The following is a 19,911-nucleotide window of genomic DNA, read 5'->3' on the forward strand; positions in this document are numbered from 1 at the left end:
CATATATGCTTTGCAATTATCCATTATCAATGTTGCATCCTCAAAAAATCAAGCAAGTTAGTTAGGCACGATCTCCCTTTCCTAAAACCATGTTGACTGTCTCCCAGTATTCTGTTACCATATAGGTAATTTTCCAATTTTTTATCTTATTATAGTTTCTATAAGTTTGTATATAATAGAAGTCAGGCTTACTTGTTTGTAGTTACCTGGTTCAGTTTTGTTTCCCTTTTTTGTGGATCGGTATTACGTTTGCATTTTTCCAGTCTGTCGGTTCCACCCCTGTGTCAAGAGGCTGCTGCGTGATCTTGGTTAGCGGTTTGTGAATTATTTCTTTCATTTCTTTGAGTAGTACTGGGAGTATCTCATCCAGCCTAGGGGATTTGTTTATTTTTAAGAGCTCCTAGTCCCTTTAACACTTTGGCCTCAGTTATGCTAAAGTTATTTAAAACTGGATAGGGACTGGATGACATGTGGGGCATGCTGTTTCTTATGTATAGCGCTACCCCTCCTTCTCTTCTGTTCTGCCTGTCTTTCCTATAAAGTGTATACCCACAAATATTATATTCGTCCCCATCACTCTCAGATAACCACGTTTCTGTAACACCTATCACATCATAGTTACCTGTTAGTGCAGTAGCTTCAAGTTCTAGAATTTTGTTTCTGATACTTCTAGCATTTAGATAAATACATTTAATGGTTGTCTTACCTGAGTTGTTGTTCTTGTTTTGATGCGGTCTCCCTTCTGTTTTTTTGTTGATTTCTCCCCCCTTCCTTTCTAGTTTAAATGCTTCCGAACCTGCTCGAGGATCTTTTCTCCGAGTAGACTGGTTCCCTTGTTATTTAAATGCAGTCCATCCCGTCTATACAGATAGTCCTCGTTGTAGAATGTGGTCCAATGATCAAGATAGGTGAAGCCTTCCCGTGTGCACCACGTCTTCAGCCATTCGTTTTGATTAATTATTTCCAGCTGTCCATATGGTCCTTTGCAAGGTGCGGGTAGTATACCAGAAAATACCACAGTTTTGGTTTTCTCTTTTAATTTCCTTCCTAGCTCTCTGAATTTGTTTTGCAGGGATTTTGGTCTGTCTCTTCCAATGTTGTTTGTACCGATGTGGACGACTACTACCGGGTCGTCTCCTGTTCGTTCTAGGAGCCTGTCCACGTTTTCAGTGATGTGCTTGACCGAGGCTCCCGGAAGGCAGCACACTGTTGTAGTAAGGGGGTCCAAACTGCGAATTGAACTTGCTGTGTTTCTCAATATGGAGTCCCCAACAATCATGACCTCCCTTCTTTTTGCTGTCTGGTCACCACTGTCAATAGGGTCCTGGATGTTGTTCCTTTCATTCTCTTGTTGTTGGTTCTGCTCATCAAAATTCTGAAGTGACTCAAATCTGTTGGTTGTTTTGATTTCTGGTGGTTGTGTTTGACGAAGTTTCTTTTTTTCCCTGCTTCTGCCTACCTGAACCCAGCTGTTCTGACCTTCTATCTCCCTGGTGGCTTTCAGTCTGTTAGGGGTGATGCAGACTTCCATGAATTGTGGGTGTGCCAGTTCCTCAAGATCCTGTTGCTGTCTCACTTCTTCCAGCTCCATTTCTAGCATACTTACTAGTTTATGCAAATCCTGGATCGCGCGGCACTTTACGCACACTTGGTTTAGCTCCGCTGGGTTTTCTCGGATTTCCCACATCAAGCAGGTGTCACAGATTACTGGCTTGAAGACCATGTTGAGGTTTTTTTTTTTGAAGTTTAGTTTCTTCTGCAGCTGTCAGCCTGCTTTCAAACTGCTTCGAAACTGCTCTGTACTTTTCCACGCCTGTAGTTCTCCCACTCGCTGCCTCGTTTAACTGCGTTGTTCTGCTGTGCTGTTGGCTTCTCTCCTCGCCCGTGTCTCAAAACGGCGCTGAATTTGAATCAGCTGCTCCGAGTTTCAGCTTGTTTGTTATCAGAAAAACACACGCGGCTGTTTGACTTTGAGCTGCTGCTGTGTTTCCCCAATGTCCTCTGTTTTCTGATTAAAGCAATTCAAGATGCAATTTCTCCTTACTGCTTCTAAACTGCTCTGTACTTTTCCACGCCTGTACTTCTCCCACTCGCTGTCGCTTCCACTCGCTGTTTCATTCTCATGTGATCTGTGGTTTCAAATATGTATTCATAGGTGATTCATAAAATTCACCCGTGTCTTAAACATAAAATTCACAAACAAACAAACAAACACTTAACTTGCTTCATGAAAATATTTTTAATAAAATATTTCAGGGTTGATTTACTTAATTAGTTTCAGATTTATTGATTTCCAGAAACATTTGTTTTCTTCCTAAGTGTTTTTTCAAGCAGTCAATGTAGCAGCAATCTCTACATTATCTCTCTCTCTCTCTCTCTGCACTTTCTTTTCTAGTTAACCCTTAGAAAAACAAAAAGCTCTGTGTATATCAATATAATCCAACACAAACTTTTTCATTGTTCCTTTGTATATTTGTGTTACTGTTTCAGTCCAAAGGTTGGCCATTCTTTTGCAGTCAAACAATTCATCAATTAACCTGGATCTCTTTCCCTTATCAAACCCTCTTATGATCAGGGCAACACAATAAGTATTCGTGCTGGTTCTTAGTACGTAGTTTTACTAATAAGTTACTTTATCTCCACGCTTGAGCAAAATCAGAATTACTCAAACAATCATTAATAAACAACTTCTTAATTACATTTTAATGTGACCTTTTAATTTTATTTTTACAACATGTATTCCTCAAAGTTGATATAGAATCTTTAGCATTACAGTTTTTTTTTGTTCTGTTTTTTGTGGGCTACCAGTCTTGAATTGCCTTTGTCTTTTTCTTCTTACGAGACACAAACTCCTGATCTGTTACATGAACACGTGCATTACTGTTCTGTACACAGCTTCCCTTTCTGCCATGTTTTAAAACATAGCCTATGTTCCATATTCTCCAGTCATCCATTTGATGACCGTCAATATTATATTTTAACATATTTGGAGTTGATCAGACTCCCAACAACACAAAACTAACAAAAAAAACAACAACACTTTTTAGTTTTGTCTTGTTGTTACCAATGTTCCGTGTTTAAAGCTATGCTTAAGGAAGTATAAAATTTTATTTTGGTTTATTGCACATTTAATTTACACTTTTGTATGTGCTATTGGGCTTAACTGGAACTTATTGTCTGATTGTTCCTTATTTGTACCACCTAGTGTGGACAGTTAAATAAGAGGCTTATCCTATTGCCCCCTTATCGTGACATATAAACCAAACAGTACAAACAAAGACAAAACAAGTGTAACAAATCTTCTCAAAAACAAACATAAAACATAAATCCGAGTATGCCCGTACCTGTTGAGCAATACAAGTCCGTGTAACTAGTCCAATAAACTCTACTGGCACGTCATAACACTACACGATTTACTCATGACTTTTTTTAGGATTCCAGAGGTCCTCTTTCATACCTAAAGTCCTAATAGTCAATACACTTTTAATTAAGCAGTCTTAACTAATTGTGTCCTCAATGTACATGAATTATCAAGTAGTCAAAAGTCCTCTTTCATACTTTACCCTTGATTCTCACTACATTCTAAAAACTGCATATAAAACAAAAAACCAGTAACTACTCACCAATGTACGTGGTTATATGTTCGATCTGAAGTCCTGATTCAAAGATTCTCCACACCGTCTGAGCTGAAAGTAGAAACAGTCTCCTTCTGTCTGCTTTGTCCTGGTCCTCTTCATGGGATACAGGCTTGCAAAAAAGGTTTCTCCGTAATCAAGTATCAACCCCCCGGTATTTGGAAAAAAAAAGTATCAGGAAACAGTCCGCAGGTGGCTCGCCAATGAAGTAACTTACAAAAAATAGATGGTGAGTAAGTAGATTCAAGAAAATGCACAGAGTCCTTTTCTTCAATCAGTTGCCAGGTTTATTGAAATATGCAGGGAGTCTGGTCCCAGGTACAGGACAAACAATACTCAACATTACAATGTTTGCATGACATTAAATACCCTTCTGTATAGATGGTCCACCTCCCCTTTCTCTGACATTAACCAATGGTCAAGGTAATTTAATTTATTGTGTGAGTGTTAATGTGTGTGTGTCTGTGTGTGTAGTCTAGTGTGACAACCTCTGAACTCAGTGCATTCTTCACACTCCTGGAGACAAAAGGTCCATACATCTGCCTTTTGTTATCTCCTTGCGACCCCCTTTGATGCCAGTGGGATTATCTCTTTTGATCTCTCTGAAGTCTAGAGCCTGTTCCCTTCTAGTCCACAGCATTGTTATCTCGTTAGCTTGCAGTCATTGTTGGGCAGTTTGTAGACGCATCGTCTCTATCAGTGGTTAGCAGTACATGCAATTTGAACCAAACAGTCTGCTATCTGCAATATTAGTCTCCTTTCAGAAAAGAACACCAGTATAGCTCTGCCAGTCCACATGCGTAGCAAACTGCTAATCAATTCTCAGTCCATGTTTTCCAACAGTGACCGAGGGATTAACTAGCTATCAATTATCTGATAATCCCTCGGTCACATCCTGCACGGGTTTCTAATGTGCATGAGGCTTCCCATCCACGGTGCAACACAAAAACTACGCCGTCAAAACATTTACAAATAAATAAATCACAAACACAAAACAACACAACTGAGACACAGGGGCGGAGGGGAGACCCCAATCTAAAAATAAGCAAACAATCCTGTACAGGGCTCCTCGCCCTGTCACAAGGACATTGTCGTCTACTGGTTTGTGTGATCGCTCTGTGTGGTAATATCAGGTACAATGAAGTGTAAAAGATGAAGCCCAGTCATTTATTCTCTCTGCGTCATCAGCTTCTCTGCAACAGGGTCACACCTGGAACAATACAGACATGGAACAAAGAGACTGTGGTTAGTAAAGCACAGGGTGAGAAAAGCACAATGGAGCCAGTTTGTTTATTTGCTCTCTATGTTTAACATTCTCAAACTAGCAAGAAACGACTCAAAATCCTAATTGCTGCTCCCTGCACCTCTGTTACACTTGCACTGTTTCATCCTTGCAGAAGATGGGGGCTCATTCTGCTCTGCTGTGAACAGAATGAAAATTATACCCAATAAAGTATAAACTGTGATGGGATTAAAACACATGAGATCAGTCAGAAGTGTCCAACACTGATTTTAGTCTCAATAGCACAGAAATGTATAACACATCCTTGTCTCAAATTATTAGGTCCTACCTCTTCAAACATCATGACTGGTGAGATGGGTAGAAAAGAGCCAGCGCTCTGAACTATCCCTACAAGCATCATGCTGGTGACTGACTGTCCTATCAAGACAATGCTGGAGTATCAGTGAGAAGCAGGAGCGCTCTCAGGATCTCCTCTGAACTCTACCCTCCTTGTTGGTGTGCTGTGCTCTGTCCTAGCAAGACAATGCTGGAGTATCAGTGAGAAGCAGGAGCGCTCTCAGGATCTCCTCTGAACTCTACCCTCCTTGTTGGTGTGCTGTGCTCTGTCCTATCAAGACAATGCTGGAGTATCAGTGAGAAGCAGGAGCGCTCTCAGGATCTCCTCTGAACTCTACCCTCCTTGTTGGTGTGCTGTGCTCTGTCCTAGCAAGACAATGCTGGAGTATCAGTGAGAAGCAGGAGCGCTCTCAGGATCTCCTCTGAACTCTACCCTCCTTGTTGGTGTGCTGTGCTCTGTCCTATCAAGACAATGCTGGAGTATCAGTGAGAAGCAGGAGCGCTCTCAGGATCGCCTCTGAACTCTACCCTCCTTGTTGGTGTGCTGTGCTCTGTCCTATCAAGACAATGCTGGAGTAAAAGTGACACTGGCGTCCGTTATTCATGTGAGACTAACAGGAAAACAAAATCTCATGCAGCTCAGAAGAGTCAGGCAACTGTCACCTTAAAAATGGCAAACCATCTATAGTACCAATCAAAAAAAACATTTTGAAATATAAGCAGTGCTGTTTTTAATACATTTCTCTGGGGTGATAACTGACTGATTCAGAAAAAGAACAGAACCCAATAGTTATTAAAAGTGCATGAAAATGTATCTTTACCTGTCGTCGCTGGTGGAGCTGGATGAAGCATCACTTTGTTCCTTTGCTGAAATAATAATAATAATAATAATAAATAATAATAATAATAATAATAATAATATAATAATAATAATAATAAAATCAATAAAAGCAGACCCCAGGAATGAGGAGATCTTTCATAGAGGAGCCTTTAAAGCCCTTCTCACTTGGGTTTATATTTGAATGTTACTGTAGTTCAGAATCTAGCAGGTGCGGCACTAGAAAACAATGATCTCCTAAAAGCAGAGCAAACCAGGGAGAGACAGCTCTGCACAAACACATCTATTACAACTCTGACCCATAGAAAACAATGATCTCCTAAAAGCAGAGCAAACCAGGGAGAGACAGCTCTGCACAAACACATCTATTACAACTCTGACCCATAGAAAACAATGATCTCCTAAAAGCAGAGCAAACCAGGGAGAGACAGCTCTGCACAAACACATCTATTACAACTCTGACCCATAGAAAACAATGATCTCCTAAAAGCAGAGCAAACCAGGGAGAGACAGCTCTGCACAAACACATCTATTACAACTCTGACCCATAGAAAACAATGATCTCCTAAAAGCAGAGCAAACCAGGGAGAGACAGCTCTGCACAAACACATCTATTACAACTCTGACCCATAGAAAACAATGATCTCCTAAAAGCAGAGCAAACCAGGGAGAGACAGCTCTGCACAAACACATCTATTACAACTCTGACCCATAGAAAACAATGATCTCCTAAAAGCAGAGCAAACCAGGGAGAGACAGCTCTGCACAAACACATCTATTACAACTCTGACCCATAGAAAACAATGATCTCCTAAAAGCAGAGCAAACCAGGGAGAGACAGCTCTGCACAAACACATCTATTACAACTCTGACCCATAGAAAACAATGATCTCCTAAAAGCAGAGCAAACCAGGGAGAGACAGCTCTGCACAAACACATCTATTACAACTCTGACCCATAGAAAACAATGATCTCCTAAAAGCAGAGCAAACCAGGGAGAGACAGCTCTGCACAAACACATCTATTACAACTCTGACCCATAGAAAACAATGATCTCCTAAAAGCAGAGCAAACCAGGGAGAGACAGCTCTGCACAAACACATCTATTACAACTCTGACCCATAGAAAACAATGATCTCCTAAAAGCAGAGCAAACCAGGGAGAGACAGCTCTGCACAAACACATCTATTACAACTCTGACCCATAGAAAACAATGATCTCCTAAAAGCAGAGCAAACCAGGGAGAGACAGCTCTGCACAAACACATCTATTACAACTCTGACCCATAGAAAACAATGATCTCCTAAAAGCAGAGCAAACCAGGGAGAGACAGCTCTGCACAAACACATCTATTACAACTCTGACCCATAGAAAACAATGATCTCCTAAAAGCAGAGCAAACCAGGGAGAGACAGCTCTGCACAAACACATCTATTACAACTCTGACCCATAGAAAACAATGATCTCCTAAAAGCAGAGCAAACCAGGGAGAGACAGCTCTGCACAAACACATCTATTACAACTCTGACCCATAGAAAACAATGATCTCCTAAAAGCAGAGCAAACCAGGGAGAGACAGCTCTGCACAAACACATCTATTACAACTCTGACCCATAGAAAACAATGATCTCCTAAAAGCAGAGCAAACCAGGGAGAGACAGCTCTGCACAAACACATCTATTACAACTCTGACCCATAGAAAACAATGATCTCCTAAAAGCAGAGCAAACCAGGGAGAGACAGCTCTGCACAAACACATCTATTACAACTCTGACCCATAGAAAACAATGATCTCCTAAAAGCAGAGCAAACCAGGGAGAGACAGCTCTGCACAAACACATCTATTACAACTCTGACCCATAGAAAACAATGATCTCCTAAAAGCAGAGCAAACCAGGGAGAGACAGCTCTGCACAAACACATCTATTACAACTCTGACCCATAGAAAACAATGATCTCCTAAAAGCAGAGCAAACCAGGGAGAGACAGCTCTGCACAAACACATCTATTACAACTCTGACCCATAGAAAACAATGATCTCCTAAAAGCAGAGCAAACCAGGGAGAGACAGCTCTGCACAAACACATCTATTACAACTCTGACCCATAGAAAACAATGATCTCCTAAAAGCAGAGCAAACCAGGGAGAGACAGCTCTGCACAAACACATCTATTACAACTCTGACCCATAGAAAACAATGATCTCCTAAAAGCAGAGCAAACCAGGGAGAGACAGCTCTGCACAAACACATCTATTACAACTCTGACCCATAGAAAACAATGATCTCCTAAAAGCAGAGCAAACCAGGGAGAGACAGCTCTGCACAAACACATCTATTACAACTCTGACCCATAGAAAACAATGATCTCCTAAAAGCAGAGCAAACCAGGGAGAGACAGCTCTGCACAAACACATCTATTACAACTCTGACCCATAGAAAACAATGATCTCCTAAAAGCAGAGCAAACCAGGGAGAGACAGCTCTGCACAAACACATCTATTACAACTCTGACCCATAGAAAACAATGATCTCCTAAAAGCAGAGCAAACCAGGGAGAGACAGCTCTGCACAAACACATCTATTACAACTCTGACCCATAGAAAACAATGATCTCCTAAAAGCAGAGCAAACCAGGGAGAGACAGCTCTGCACAAACACATCTATTACAACTCTGACCCATAGAAAACAATGATCTCCTAAAAGCAGAGCAAACCAGGGAGAGACAGCTCTGCACAAACACATCTATTACAACTCTGACCCATAGAAAACAATGATCTCCTAAAAGCAGAGCAAACCAGGGAGAGACAGCTCTGCACAAACACATCTATTACAACTCTGACCCATAGAAAACAATGATCTCCTAAAAGCAGAGCAAACCAGGGAGAGACAGCTCTGCACAAACACATCTATTACAACTCTGACCCATAGAAAACAATGATCTCCTAAAAGCAGAGCAAACCAGGGAGAGACAGCTCTGCACAAACACATCTATTACAACTCTGACCCATAGAAAACAATGATCTCCTAAAAGCAGAGCAAACCAGGGAGAGACAGCTCTGCACAAACACATCTATTACAACTCTGACCCATAGAAAACAATGATCTCCTAAAAGCAGAGCAAACCAGGGAGAGACAGCTCTGCACAAACACATCTATTACAACTCTGACCCATAGAAAACAATGATCTCCTAAAAGCAGAGCAAACCAGGGAGAGACAGCTCTGCACAAACACATCTATTACAACTCTGACCCATAGAAAACAATGATCTCCTAAAAGCAGAGCAAACCAGGGAGAGACAGCTCTGCACAAACACATCTATTACAACTCTGACCCATAGAAAACAATGATCTCCTAAAAGCAGAGCAAACCAGGGAGAGACAGCTCTGCACAAACACATCTATTACAACTCTGACCCATAGAAAACAATGATCTCCTAAAAGCAGAGCAAACCAGGGAGAGACAGCTCTGCACAAACACATCTATTACAACTCTGACCCATAGAAAACAATGATCTCCTAAAAGCAGAGCAAACCAGGGAGAGACAGCTCTGCACAAACACATCTATTACAACTCTGACCCATAGAAAACAATGATCTCCTAAAAGCAGAGCAAACCAGGGAGAGACAGCTCTGCACAAACACATCTATTACAACTCTGACCCATAGAAAACAATGATCTCCTAAAAGCAGAGCAAACCAGGGAGAGACAGCTCTGCACAAACACATCTATTACAACTCTGACCCATAGAAAACAATGATCTCCTAAAAGCAGAGCAAACCAGGGAGAGACAGCTCTGCACAAACACATCTATTACAACTCTGACCCATAGAAAACAATGATCTCCTAAAAGCAGAGCAAACCAGGGAGAGACAGCTCTGCACAAACACATCTATTACAACTCTGACCCATAGAAAACAATGATCTCCTAAAAGCAGAGCAAACCAGGGAGAGACAGCTCTGCACAAACACATCTATTACAACTCTGACCCATAGAAAACAATGATCTCCTAAAAGCAGAGCAAACCAGGGAGAGACAGCTCTGCACAAACACATCTATTACAACTCTGACCCATAGAAAACAATGATCTCCTAAAAGCAGAGCAAACCAGGGAGAGACAGCTCTGCACAAACACATCTATTACAACTCTGACCCATAGAAAACAATGATCTCCTAAAAGCAGAGCAAACCAGGGAGAGACAGCTCTGCACAAACACATCTATTACAACTCTGACCCATAGAAAACAATGATCTCCTAAAAGCAGAGCAAACCAGGGAGAGACAGCTCTGCACAAACACATCTATTACAACTCTGACCCATAGAAAACAATGATCTCCTAAAAGCAGAGCAAACCAGGGAGAGACAGCTCTGCACAAACACATCTATTACAACTCTGACCCATAGAAAACAATGATCTCCTAAAAGCAGAGCAAACCAGGGAGAGACAGCTCTGCACAAACACATCTATTACAACTCTGACCCATAGAAAACAATGATCTCCTAAAAGCAGAGCAAACCAGGGAGAGACAGCTCTGCACAAACACATCTATTACAACTCTGACCCATAGAAAACAATGATCTCCTAAAAGCAGAGCAAACCAGGGAGAGACAGCTCTGCACAAACACATCTATTACAACTCTGACCCATAGAAAACAATGATCTCCTAAAAGCAGAGCAAACCAGGGAGAGACAGCTCTGCACAAACACATCTATTACAACTCTGACCCATAGAAAACAACGATCTCCTAAAAGCAGAGCAAACCAGGGAGAGACAGCTCTGCACAAACACATCTATTACAACTCTGACCCATAGAAAACAATGATCTCCTAAAAGCAGAGCAAACCAGGGAGAGACAGCTCTGCACAAACACATCTATTACAACTCTGACCCATAGAAAACAATGATCTCCTAAAAGCAGAGCAAACCAGGGAGAGACAGCTCTGCACAAACACATCTATTACAACTCTGACCCATAGAAAACAATGATCTCCTAAAAGCAGAGCAAACCAGGGAGAGACAGCTCTGCACAAACACATCTATTACAACTCTGACCCATAGAAAACAATGATCTCCTAAAAGCAGAGCAAACCAGGGAGAGACAGCTCTGCACAAACACATCTATTACAACTCTGACCCATAGAAAACAATGATCTCCTAAAAGCAGAGCAAACCAGGGAGAGACAGCTCTGCACAAACACATCTATTACAACTCTGACCCATAGAAAACAATGATCTCCTAAAAGCAGAGCAAACCAGGGAGAGACAGCTCTGCACAAACACATCTATTACAACTCTGACCCATAGAAAACAATGATCTCCTAAAAGCAGAGCAAACCAGGGAGAGACAGCTCTGCACAAACACATCTATTACAACTCTGACCCATAGAAAACAATGATCTCCTAAAAGCAGAGCAAACCAGGGAGAGACAGCTCTGCACAAACACATCTATTACAACTCTGACCCATAGAAAACAATGATCTCCTAAAAGCAGAGCAAACCAGGGAGAGACAGCTCTGCACAAACACATCTATTACAACTCTGACCCATAGAAAACAATGATCTCCTAAAAGCAGAGCAAACCAGGGAGAGACAGCTCTGCACAAACACATCTATTACAACTCTGACCCATAGAAAACAATGATCTCCTAAAAGCAGAGCAAACCAGGGAGAGACAGCTCTGCACAAACACATCTATTACAACTCTGACCCATAGAAAACAATGATCTCCTAAAAGCAGAGCAAACCAGGGAGAGACAGCTCTGCACAAACACATCTATTACAACTCTGACCCATAGAAAACAATGATCTCCTAAAAGCAGAGCAAACCAGGGAGAGACAGCTCTGCACAAACACATCTATTACAACTCTGACCCATAGAAAACAATGATCTCCTAAAAGCAGAGCAAACCAGGGAGAGACAGCTCTGCACAAACACATCTATTACAACTCTGACCCATAGAAAACAATGATCTCCTAAAAGCAGAGCAAACCAGGGAGAGACAGCTCTGCACAAACACATCTATTACAACTCTGACCCATAGAAAACAATGATCTCCTAAAAGCAGAGCAAACCAGGGAGAGACAGCTCTGCACAAACACATCTATTACAACTCTGACCCATAGAAAACAATGATCTCCTAAAAGCAGAGCAAACCAGGGAGAGACAGCTCTGCACAAACACATCTATTACAACTCTGACCCATAGAAAACAATGATCTCCTAAAAGCAGAGCAAACCAGGGAGAGACAGCTCTGCACAAACACATCTATTACAACTCTGACCCATAGAAAACAATGATCTCCTAAAAGCAGAGCAAACCAGGGAGAGACAGCTCTGCACAAACACATCTATTACAACTCTGACCCATAGAAAACAATGATCTCCTAAAAGCAGAGCAAACCAGGGAGAGACAGCTCTGCACAAACACATCTATTACAACTCTGACCCATAGAAAACAATGATCTCCTAAAAGCAGAGCAAACCAGGGAGAGACAGCTCTGCACAAACACATCTATTACAACTCTGACCCATAGAAAACAATGATCTCCTAAAAGCAGAGCAAACCAGGGAGAGACAGCTCTGCACAAACACATCTATTACAACTCTGACCCATAGAAAACAATGATCTCCTAAAAGCAGAGCAAACCAGGGAGAGACAGCTCTGCACAAACACATCTATTACAACTCTGACCCATAGAAAACAATGATCTCCTAAAAGCAGAGCAAACCAGGGAGAGACAGCTCTGCACAAACACATCTATTACAACTCTGACCCATAGAAAACAATGATCTCCTAAAAGCAGAGCAAACCAGGGAGAGACAGCTCTGCACAAACACATCTATTACAACTCTGACCCATAGAAAACAATGATCTCCTAAAAGCAGAGCAAACCAGGGAGAGACAGCTCTGCACAAACACATCTATTACAACTCTGACCCATAGAAAACAACGATCTCCTAAAAGCAGAGCAAACCAGGGAGAGACAGCTCTGCACAAACACATCTATTACAACTCTGACCCATAGAAAACAATGATCTCCTAAAAGCAGAGCAAACCAGGGAGAGACAGCTCTGCACAAACACATCTATTACAACTCTGACCCATAGAAAACAATGATCTCCTAAAAGCAGAGCAAACCAGGGAGAGACAGCTCTGCACAAACACATCTATTACAACTCTGACCCATAGAAAACAACGATCTCCTAAAAGCAGAGCAAACCAGGGAGAGACAGCTCTGCACAAACACATCTATTACAACTCTGACCCATAGAAAACAATGATCTCCTAAAAGCAGAGCAAACCAGGGAGAGACAGCTCTGCACAAACACATCTATTACAACTCTGACCCATAGAAAACAATGATCTCCTAAAAGCAGAGCAAACCAGGGAGAGACAGCTCTGCACAAACACATCTATTACAACTCTGACCCATAGAAAACAATGATCTCCTAAAAGCAGAGCAAACCAGGGAGAGACAGCTCTGCACAAACACATCTATTACAACTCTGACCCATAGAAAACAATGATCTCCTAAAAGCAGAGCAAACCAGGGAGAGACAGCTCTGCACAAACACATCTATTACAACTCTGACCCATAGAAAACAATGATCTCCTAAAAGCAGAGCAAACCAGGGAGAGACAGCTCTGCACAAACACATCTATTACAACTCTGACCCATAGAAAACAATGATCTCCTAAAAGCAGAGCAAACCAGGGAGAGACAGCTCTGCACAAACACATCTATTACAACTCTGACCCATAGAAAACAATGATCTCCTAAAAGCAGAGCAAACCAGGGAGAGACAGCTCTGCACAAACACATCTATTACAACTCTGACCCATAGAAAACAATGATCTCCTAAAAGCAGAGCAAACCAGGGAGAGACAGCTCTGCACAAACACATCTATTACAACTCTGAACCATAGAAAACAATGATCTCCTAAAAGCAGAGCAAACCAGGGAGAGACAGCTCTGCACAAACACATCTATTACAACTCTGACCCATAGAAAACAATGATCTCCTAAAAGCAGAGCAAACCAGGGAGAGACAGCTCTGCACAAACACATCTATTACAACTCTGACCCATAGAAAACAATGATCTCCTAAAAGCAGAGCAAACCAGGGAGAGACAGCTCTGCACAAACACATCTATTACAACTCTGACCCATAGAAAACAATGATCTCCTAAAAGCAGAGCAAACCAGGGAGAGACAGCTCTGCACAAACACATCTATTACAACTCTGACCCATAGAAAACAATGATCTCCTAAAAGCAGAGCAAACCAGGGAGAGACAGCTCTGCACAAACACATCTATTACAACTCTGACCCATAGAAAACAATGATCTCCTAAAAGCAGAGCAAACCAGGGAGAGACAGCTCTGCACAAACACATCTATTACAACTCTGACCCATAGAAAACAATGATCTCCTAAAAGCAGAGCAAACCAGGGAGAGACAGCTCTGCACAAACACATCTATTACAACTCTGACCCATAGAAAACAATGATCTCCTAAAAGCAGAGCAAACCAGGGAGAGACAGCTCTGCACAAACACATCTATTACAACTCTGACCCATAGAAAACAATGATCTCCTAAAAGCAGAGCAAACCAGGGAGAGACAGCTCTGCACAAACACATCTATTACAACTCTGACCCATAGAAAACAATGATCTCCTAAAAGCAGAGCAAACCAGGGAGAGACAGCTCTGCACAAACACATCTATTACAACTCTGACCCATAGAAAACAATGATCTCCTAAAAGCAGAGCAAACCAGGGAGAGACAGCTCTGCACAAACACATCTATTACAACTCTGACCCATAGAAAACAATGATCTCCTAAAAGCAGAGCAAACCAGGGAGAGACAGCTCTGCACAAACACATCTATTACAACTCTGACCCATAGAAAACAATGATCTCCTAAAAGCAGAGCAAACCAGGGAGAGACAGCTCTGCACAAACACATCTATTACAACTCTGACCCATAGAAAACAATGATCTCCTAAAAGCAGAGCAAACCAGGGAGAGACAGCTCTGCACAAACACATCTATTACAACTCTGACCCATAGAAAACAATGATCTCCTAAAAGCAGAGCAAACCAGGGAGAGACAGCTCTGCACAAACACATCTATTACAACTCTGACCCATAGAAAACAATGATCTCCTAAAAGCAGAGCAAACCAGGGAGAGACAGCTCTGCACAAACACATCTATTACAACTCTGACCCATAGAAAACAATGATCTCCTAAAAGCAGAGCAAACCAGGGAGAGACAGCTCTGCACAAACACATCTATTACAACTCTGACCCATAGAAAACAATGATCTCCTAAAAGCAGAGCAAACCAGGGAGAGACAGCTCTGCACAAACACATCTATTACAACTCTGACCCATAGAAAACAATGATCTCCTAAAAGCAGAGCAAACCAGGGAGAGACAGCTCTGCACAAACACATCTATTACAACTCTGACCCATAGAAAACAATGATCTCCTAAAAGCAGAGCAAACCAGGGAGAGACAGCTCTGCACAAACACATCTATTACAACTCTGACCCATAGAAAACAATGATCTCCTAAAAGCAGAGCAAACCAGGGAGAGACAGCTCTGCACAAACACATCTATTACAACTCTGACCCATAGAAAACAATGATCTCCTAAAAGCAGAGCAAACCAGGGAGAGACAGCTCTGCACAAACACATCTATTACAACTCTGACCCATAGAAAACAATGATCTCCTAAAAGCAGAGCAAACCAGGGAGAGACAGCTCTGCACAAACACATCTATTACAACTCTGACCCATAGAAAACAATGATCTCCTAAAAGCAGAGCAAACCAGGGAGAGACAGCTCTGCACAAACACATCTATTACAACTCTGACCCATAGAAAACAATGATCTCCTAAAAGCAGAGCAAACCAGGGAGAGACAGCTCTGCACAAACACATCTATTACAACTCTGACCCATAGAAAACAATGATCTCCTAAAAGCAGAGCAAACCAGGGAGAGACAGCTCTGCACAAACACATCTATTACAACTCTGACCCATAGAAAACAATGATCTCCTAAAAGCAGAGCAAACCAGGGAGAGACAGCTCTGCACAAACACATCTATTACAACTCTGACCCATAGAAAACAATGATCTCCTAAAAGCAGAGCAAACCAGGGAGAGACAGCTCTGCACAAACACATCTATTACAACTCTGACCCATAGAAAACAATGATCTCCTAAAAGCAGAGCAAACCAGGGAGAGACAGCTCTGCACAAACACATCTATTACAACTCTGACCCATAGAAAACAATGATCTCCTAAAAGCAGAGCAAACCAGGGAGAGACAGCTCTGCACAAACACATCTATTACAACTCTGACCCATAGAAAACAATGATCTCCTAAAAGCAGAGCAAACCAGGGAGAGACAGCTCTGCACAAACACATCTATTACAACTCTGACCCATAGAAAACAATGATCTCCTAAAAGCAGAGCAAACCAGGGAGAGACAGCTCTGCACAAACACATCTATTACAACTCTGACCCATAGAAAACAATGATCTCCTAAAAGCAGAGCAAACCAGGGAGAGACAGCTCTCTACAAACACATCTATTACAACTCTGAACCACTGGAAACAATGATCTCCTAAAAGCAGAGCAAACCAGGGAGAGACAGCTCTGCACAAACACATCTATTACAACTCTGACCCATAGAAAACAATGATCTCCTAAAAGCAGAGCAAACCAGGGAGAGACAGCTCTGCACAAACACATCTATTACAACTCTGACCCATAGAAAACAATGATCTCCTAAAAGCAGAGCAAACCAGGGAGAGACAGCTCTGCACAAACACATCTATTACAACTCTGACCCATAGAAAACAATGATCTCCTAAAAGTAGAGCAAACCAGGGAGAGACAGCTCTGCACAAACACATCTATTACAACTCTGACCCATAGAAAACAATGATCTCCTAAAAGCAGAGCAAACCAGGGAGAGACAGCTCTGCACAAACACATCTATTACAACTCTGACCCATAGAAAACAATGATCTCCTAAAAGCAGAGCAAACCAGGGAGAGACAGCTCCAGCCTTGCACAAACACATCTATTAACTCTGACTTATGACGTTCCTTTCAAGAACGGTATTTAAAGTCAATAACCTCTATGAATCCTTTCACTTTAATTGTTTGCTTTTCTCCAGCCTTGATCTTCACTAGAAGTGTTTTATTTCTTCTTCTTAAATGTATGTAATTAAAACACATCTAAAATACTCACTCCGCGCTGCTGTGTAGTCAGGGCTCCTGGCACCTAGGAGTGAATTACAAAACTCAGGGTTACTGTATTTACAAGTGAATCTATCAGCAGCTTCATATTATTGAGAAATGTACTGTCATCATTCCACACACTGGAGAAGGTTGTGATTGCACTCGTGTTATTAGTGCACACATGCCAGGGCTGGATTCACTTTCCCTGCACCCAGCCCTGCTTTATAGAGCTATAGGACCCTGTTGAGAGTCATTGCTAACAGCACTCCCTAAAATCGCCCAGAAACTCTAACCTAGTGCACTAAAATCACAGCAGATCTTGTTCTGAAGATTCTGCCAGTTACTCTCCTTCATGTGCACCTGTAAGAGTCCTGTTGAGCTGATAAGCACACATTATCAACATGTTGTTTTCCAAGAGCACAGCATGTGTGTTTAACTCATGTTTGGTAACATTTCCAGTACTCTGCAAATCTGGAGTTCCATCAGTGGTTGAAACCCTTGGGTAGCTTGGGCTCGATCCATCCTCACTGCTGCCAGGAGTTTATTCAGAACCTAAACTCTAAGGCCAGCTGAAAGCTGAGTCCAGAGAGGACTGTGGAAGACAGCTCTTCAGATTCCTACATGGAGGAATCAGCAGCCCAGTGCAAAGACTAGTACAGGAACCTTTTACACATTTACTGCAGGAGAGACCAGGGGCGTTAAAAGACTGGGATCAACTAGAAATGGGAGTTTGTTCATGCTAAGCTCATAAATATGTATATTTCATCAGGACCTGTCTATTCTGTATATACAGAACACAACTGATAAAGGAATTAGAAATGCAGCATTAATGAAGCAGCTCTTAACCCCGCCTCCCTCTCTCTCACCTGATGCTCTTTTCATCCAGATGTGAACTCCTATGATCACTGCGATGATCAGACCCAGAGCAGCCAGCACACCACCAGCAACAAACCCCACGTTCAGAGCAGCCTCTGGAGCTGCAAACACACAGGAGACTGTTTAGCAAAAGCAATCAGTGATGATAATGACCCCCATCCCTGCAGCAGGCATTAGGCTCTGTGTAAAGCACAGTAATACCAGTGGTGTGAAAGTTTACCACAGGCATTTAGCATTTCCAGTAAAACCAGTCTAATCCAGCCCCTCTACAAACCAGCATTCTGGGTAATTCAGCATGATTTACGAGTACCGACCAAATCCCTATTGAAATGAATGGTGTGATACAGTCCTCTACAATCCCTATTGAAATGAATGGTGTGATCCAGTCCTCTACAATCCCTATTGAAATGAATGGTGAGATACAGTCCTCTACAATCCCTATTGAAATGAATGGTGTGATCCAGTCCTCTACAATCCCTATTGAAATGAATGGTGTGATCCAGTCCTCTACAATCCCTATTGAAATGAGTGGTGTGATACAGTCCTCTACAATCCCTATTGAAATGAATGGTGTGATCCAGTCCTCTACAATCCCTATTGAAATGAATGGTGAAATGATGTCCTCTACAATCCCTATTGAAATGAATGGTGTGATACAGTCCTCTACAATCCCTATTGAAATGAATGGTGTGATCCAGTCCTCTACAATCCCTATTGAAATGAATGGTGTGATACAGTCCTCTACAATCCCTATTGAAATGAATGGTGTGATCCAGTCCTCTACAATCCCTATTGAAATGAATGGTGTGATACAGTCCTCTACAATCCCTATTGAAATGAAAGGTGTGATACAGTCCTCTACAATCCCTATTGAAATGAATGGTGTGATCCAGTCCTCTACAATCCCTATTGAAATGAATGGTGTGATACAGTCCTCTACAATCCCTATTGAAATGAATGGTGTGATACAGTCCTCTACAATCCCTATAGGAGGGGTTAAACAGGCTTGTGCTAATAACAGGTGAAGATGTGTTGAGGCATTGTTGTGTTTAATGTTTTATGAGGCACTATTGAGTTTATTATACTGTGTATGTACAGCAATAATGTTTTTTTTTTCAACAGGGTCTCAGGTACAGCCTCCCTCCCTCCCTGCTCACACAGTCTATTTCAGTAGCAGGGTCTCTCTCTCTCTCTCTCACCCCATTTCACATCCATCTTCTCATCCAGGCTGGCGTGGTGCACCTGGCAGGAGTAGCTGTGTTTCTTCTGGTTCTCAGGACTCACTGTCAGGATCTTTCTCAGCTGGTAGGTTGTGTCCCCGTTGGGCAGCACCTCTCCACTCCACACCCCCTCCTCCAGCACAGCCTCCCCGTCTCTGACCCAGTTCACCTCAACCTCTCGGGGGTAGAACCCCGTCACGTGGCAAATGACGTCCGTTCCTGCAGATTCACGCGCTTTCCTCTGTATCAGCGTCACTGCAGGGCGGACTGGAGAAAGGGAACAGCAGTGCTGTTACAGTTAGACCCCAGTATTGTTTCATGCAGTATTCAATCACACTGTAGAAACCCCCTCCACTCTGATTGGCTGAGAGGGTATATGTAAATGGAGCTAATGTGTGGCTGATCTGAGTGTAGCTCTAGCCCTGGCACGCTGGTCACTTTCAATTGGAACTGATCTCACTAAACGGATCAGCTCAGCAGTGTCTTAGTG

The 19,911-nt window shown here is 42.2% G+C and overlaps 1 protein-coding gene across 1 annotated transcript; it reads right to left on the reverse strand.

The window, feature by feature from the left end:
* Positions 1-4,675: 4,675 nt before the first annotated feature.
* Positions 4,676-19,710, reverse strand: LOC121309792 (class II histocompatibility antigen, B-L beta chain-like; the record flags this gene model as incomplete). The annotated part of the gene is made up of 5 exons (XM_041242966.1): positions 4,676-4,845; positions 6,036-6,081; positions 17,336-17,368; positions 18,192-18,302; positions 19,401-19,710. Coding segments are annotated over 5 exons (543 nt in total), but the record flags the coding sequence as incomplete, so codon positions are not given.
* Between the last annotated feature and the right edge of the window lie 201 nt (positions 19,711-19,911).

This window comes from Polyodon spathula, unplaced genomic scaffold (genome assembly GCF_017654505.1).
Source record: "Polyodon spathula isolate WHYD16114869_AA unplaced genomic scaffold, ASM1765450v1 scaffolds_1484, whole genome shotgun sequence".
Lineage (NCBI taxonomy): Eukaryota > Metazoa > Chordata > Actinopteri > Acipenseriformes > Polyodontidae > Polyodon > Polyodon spathula.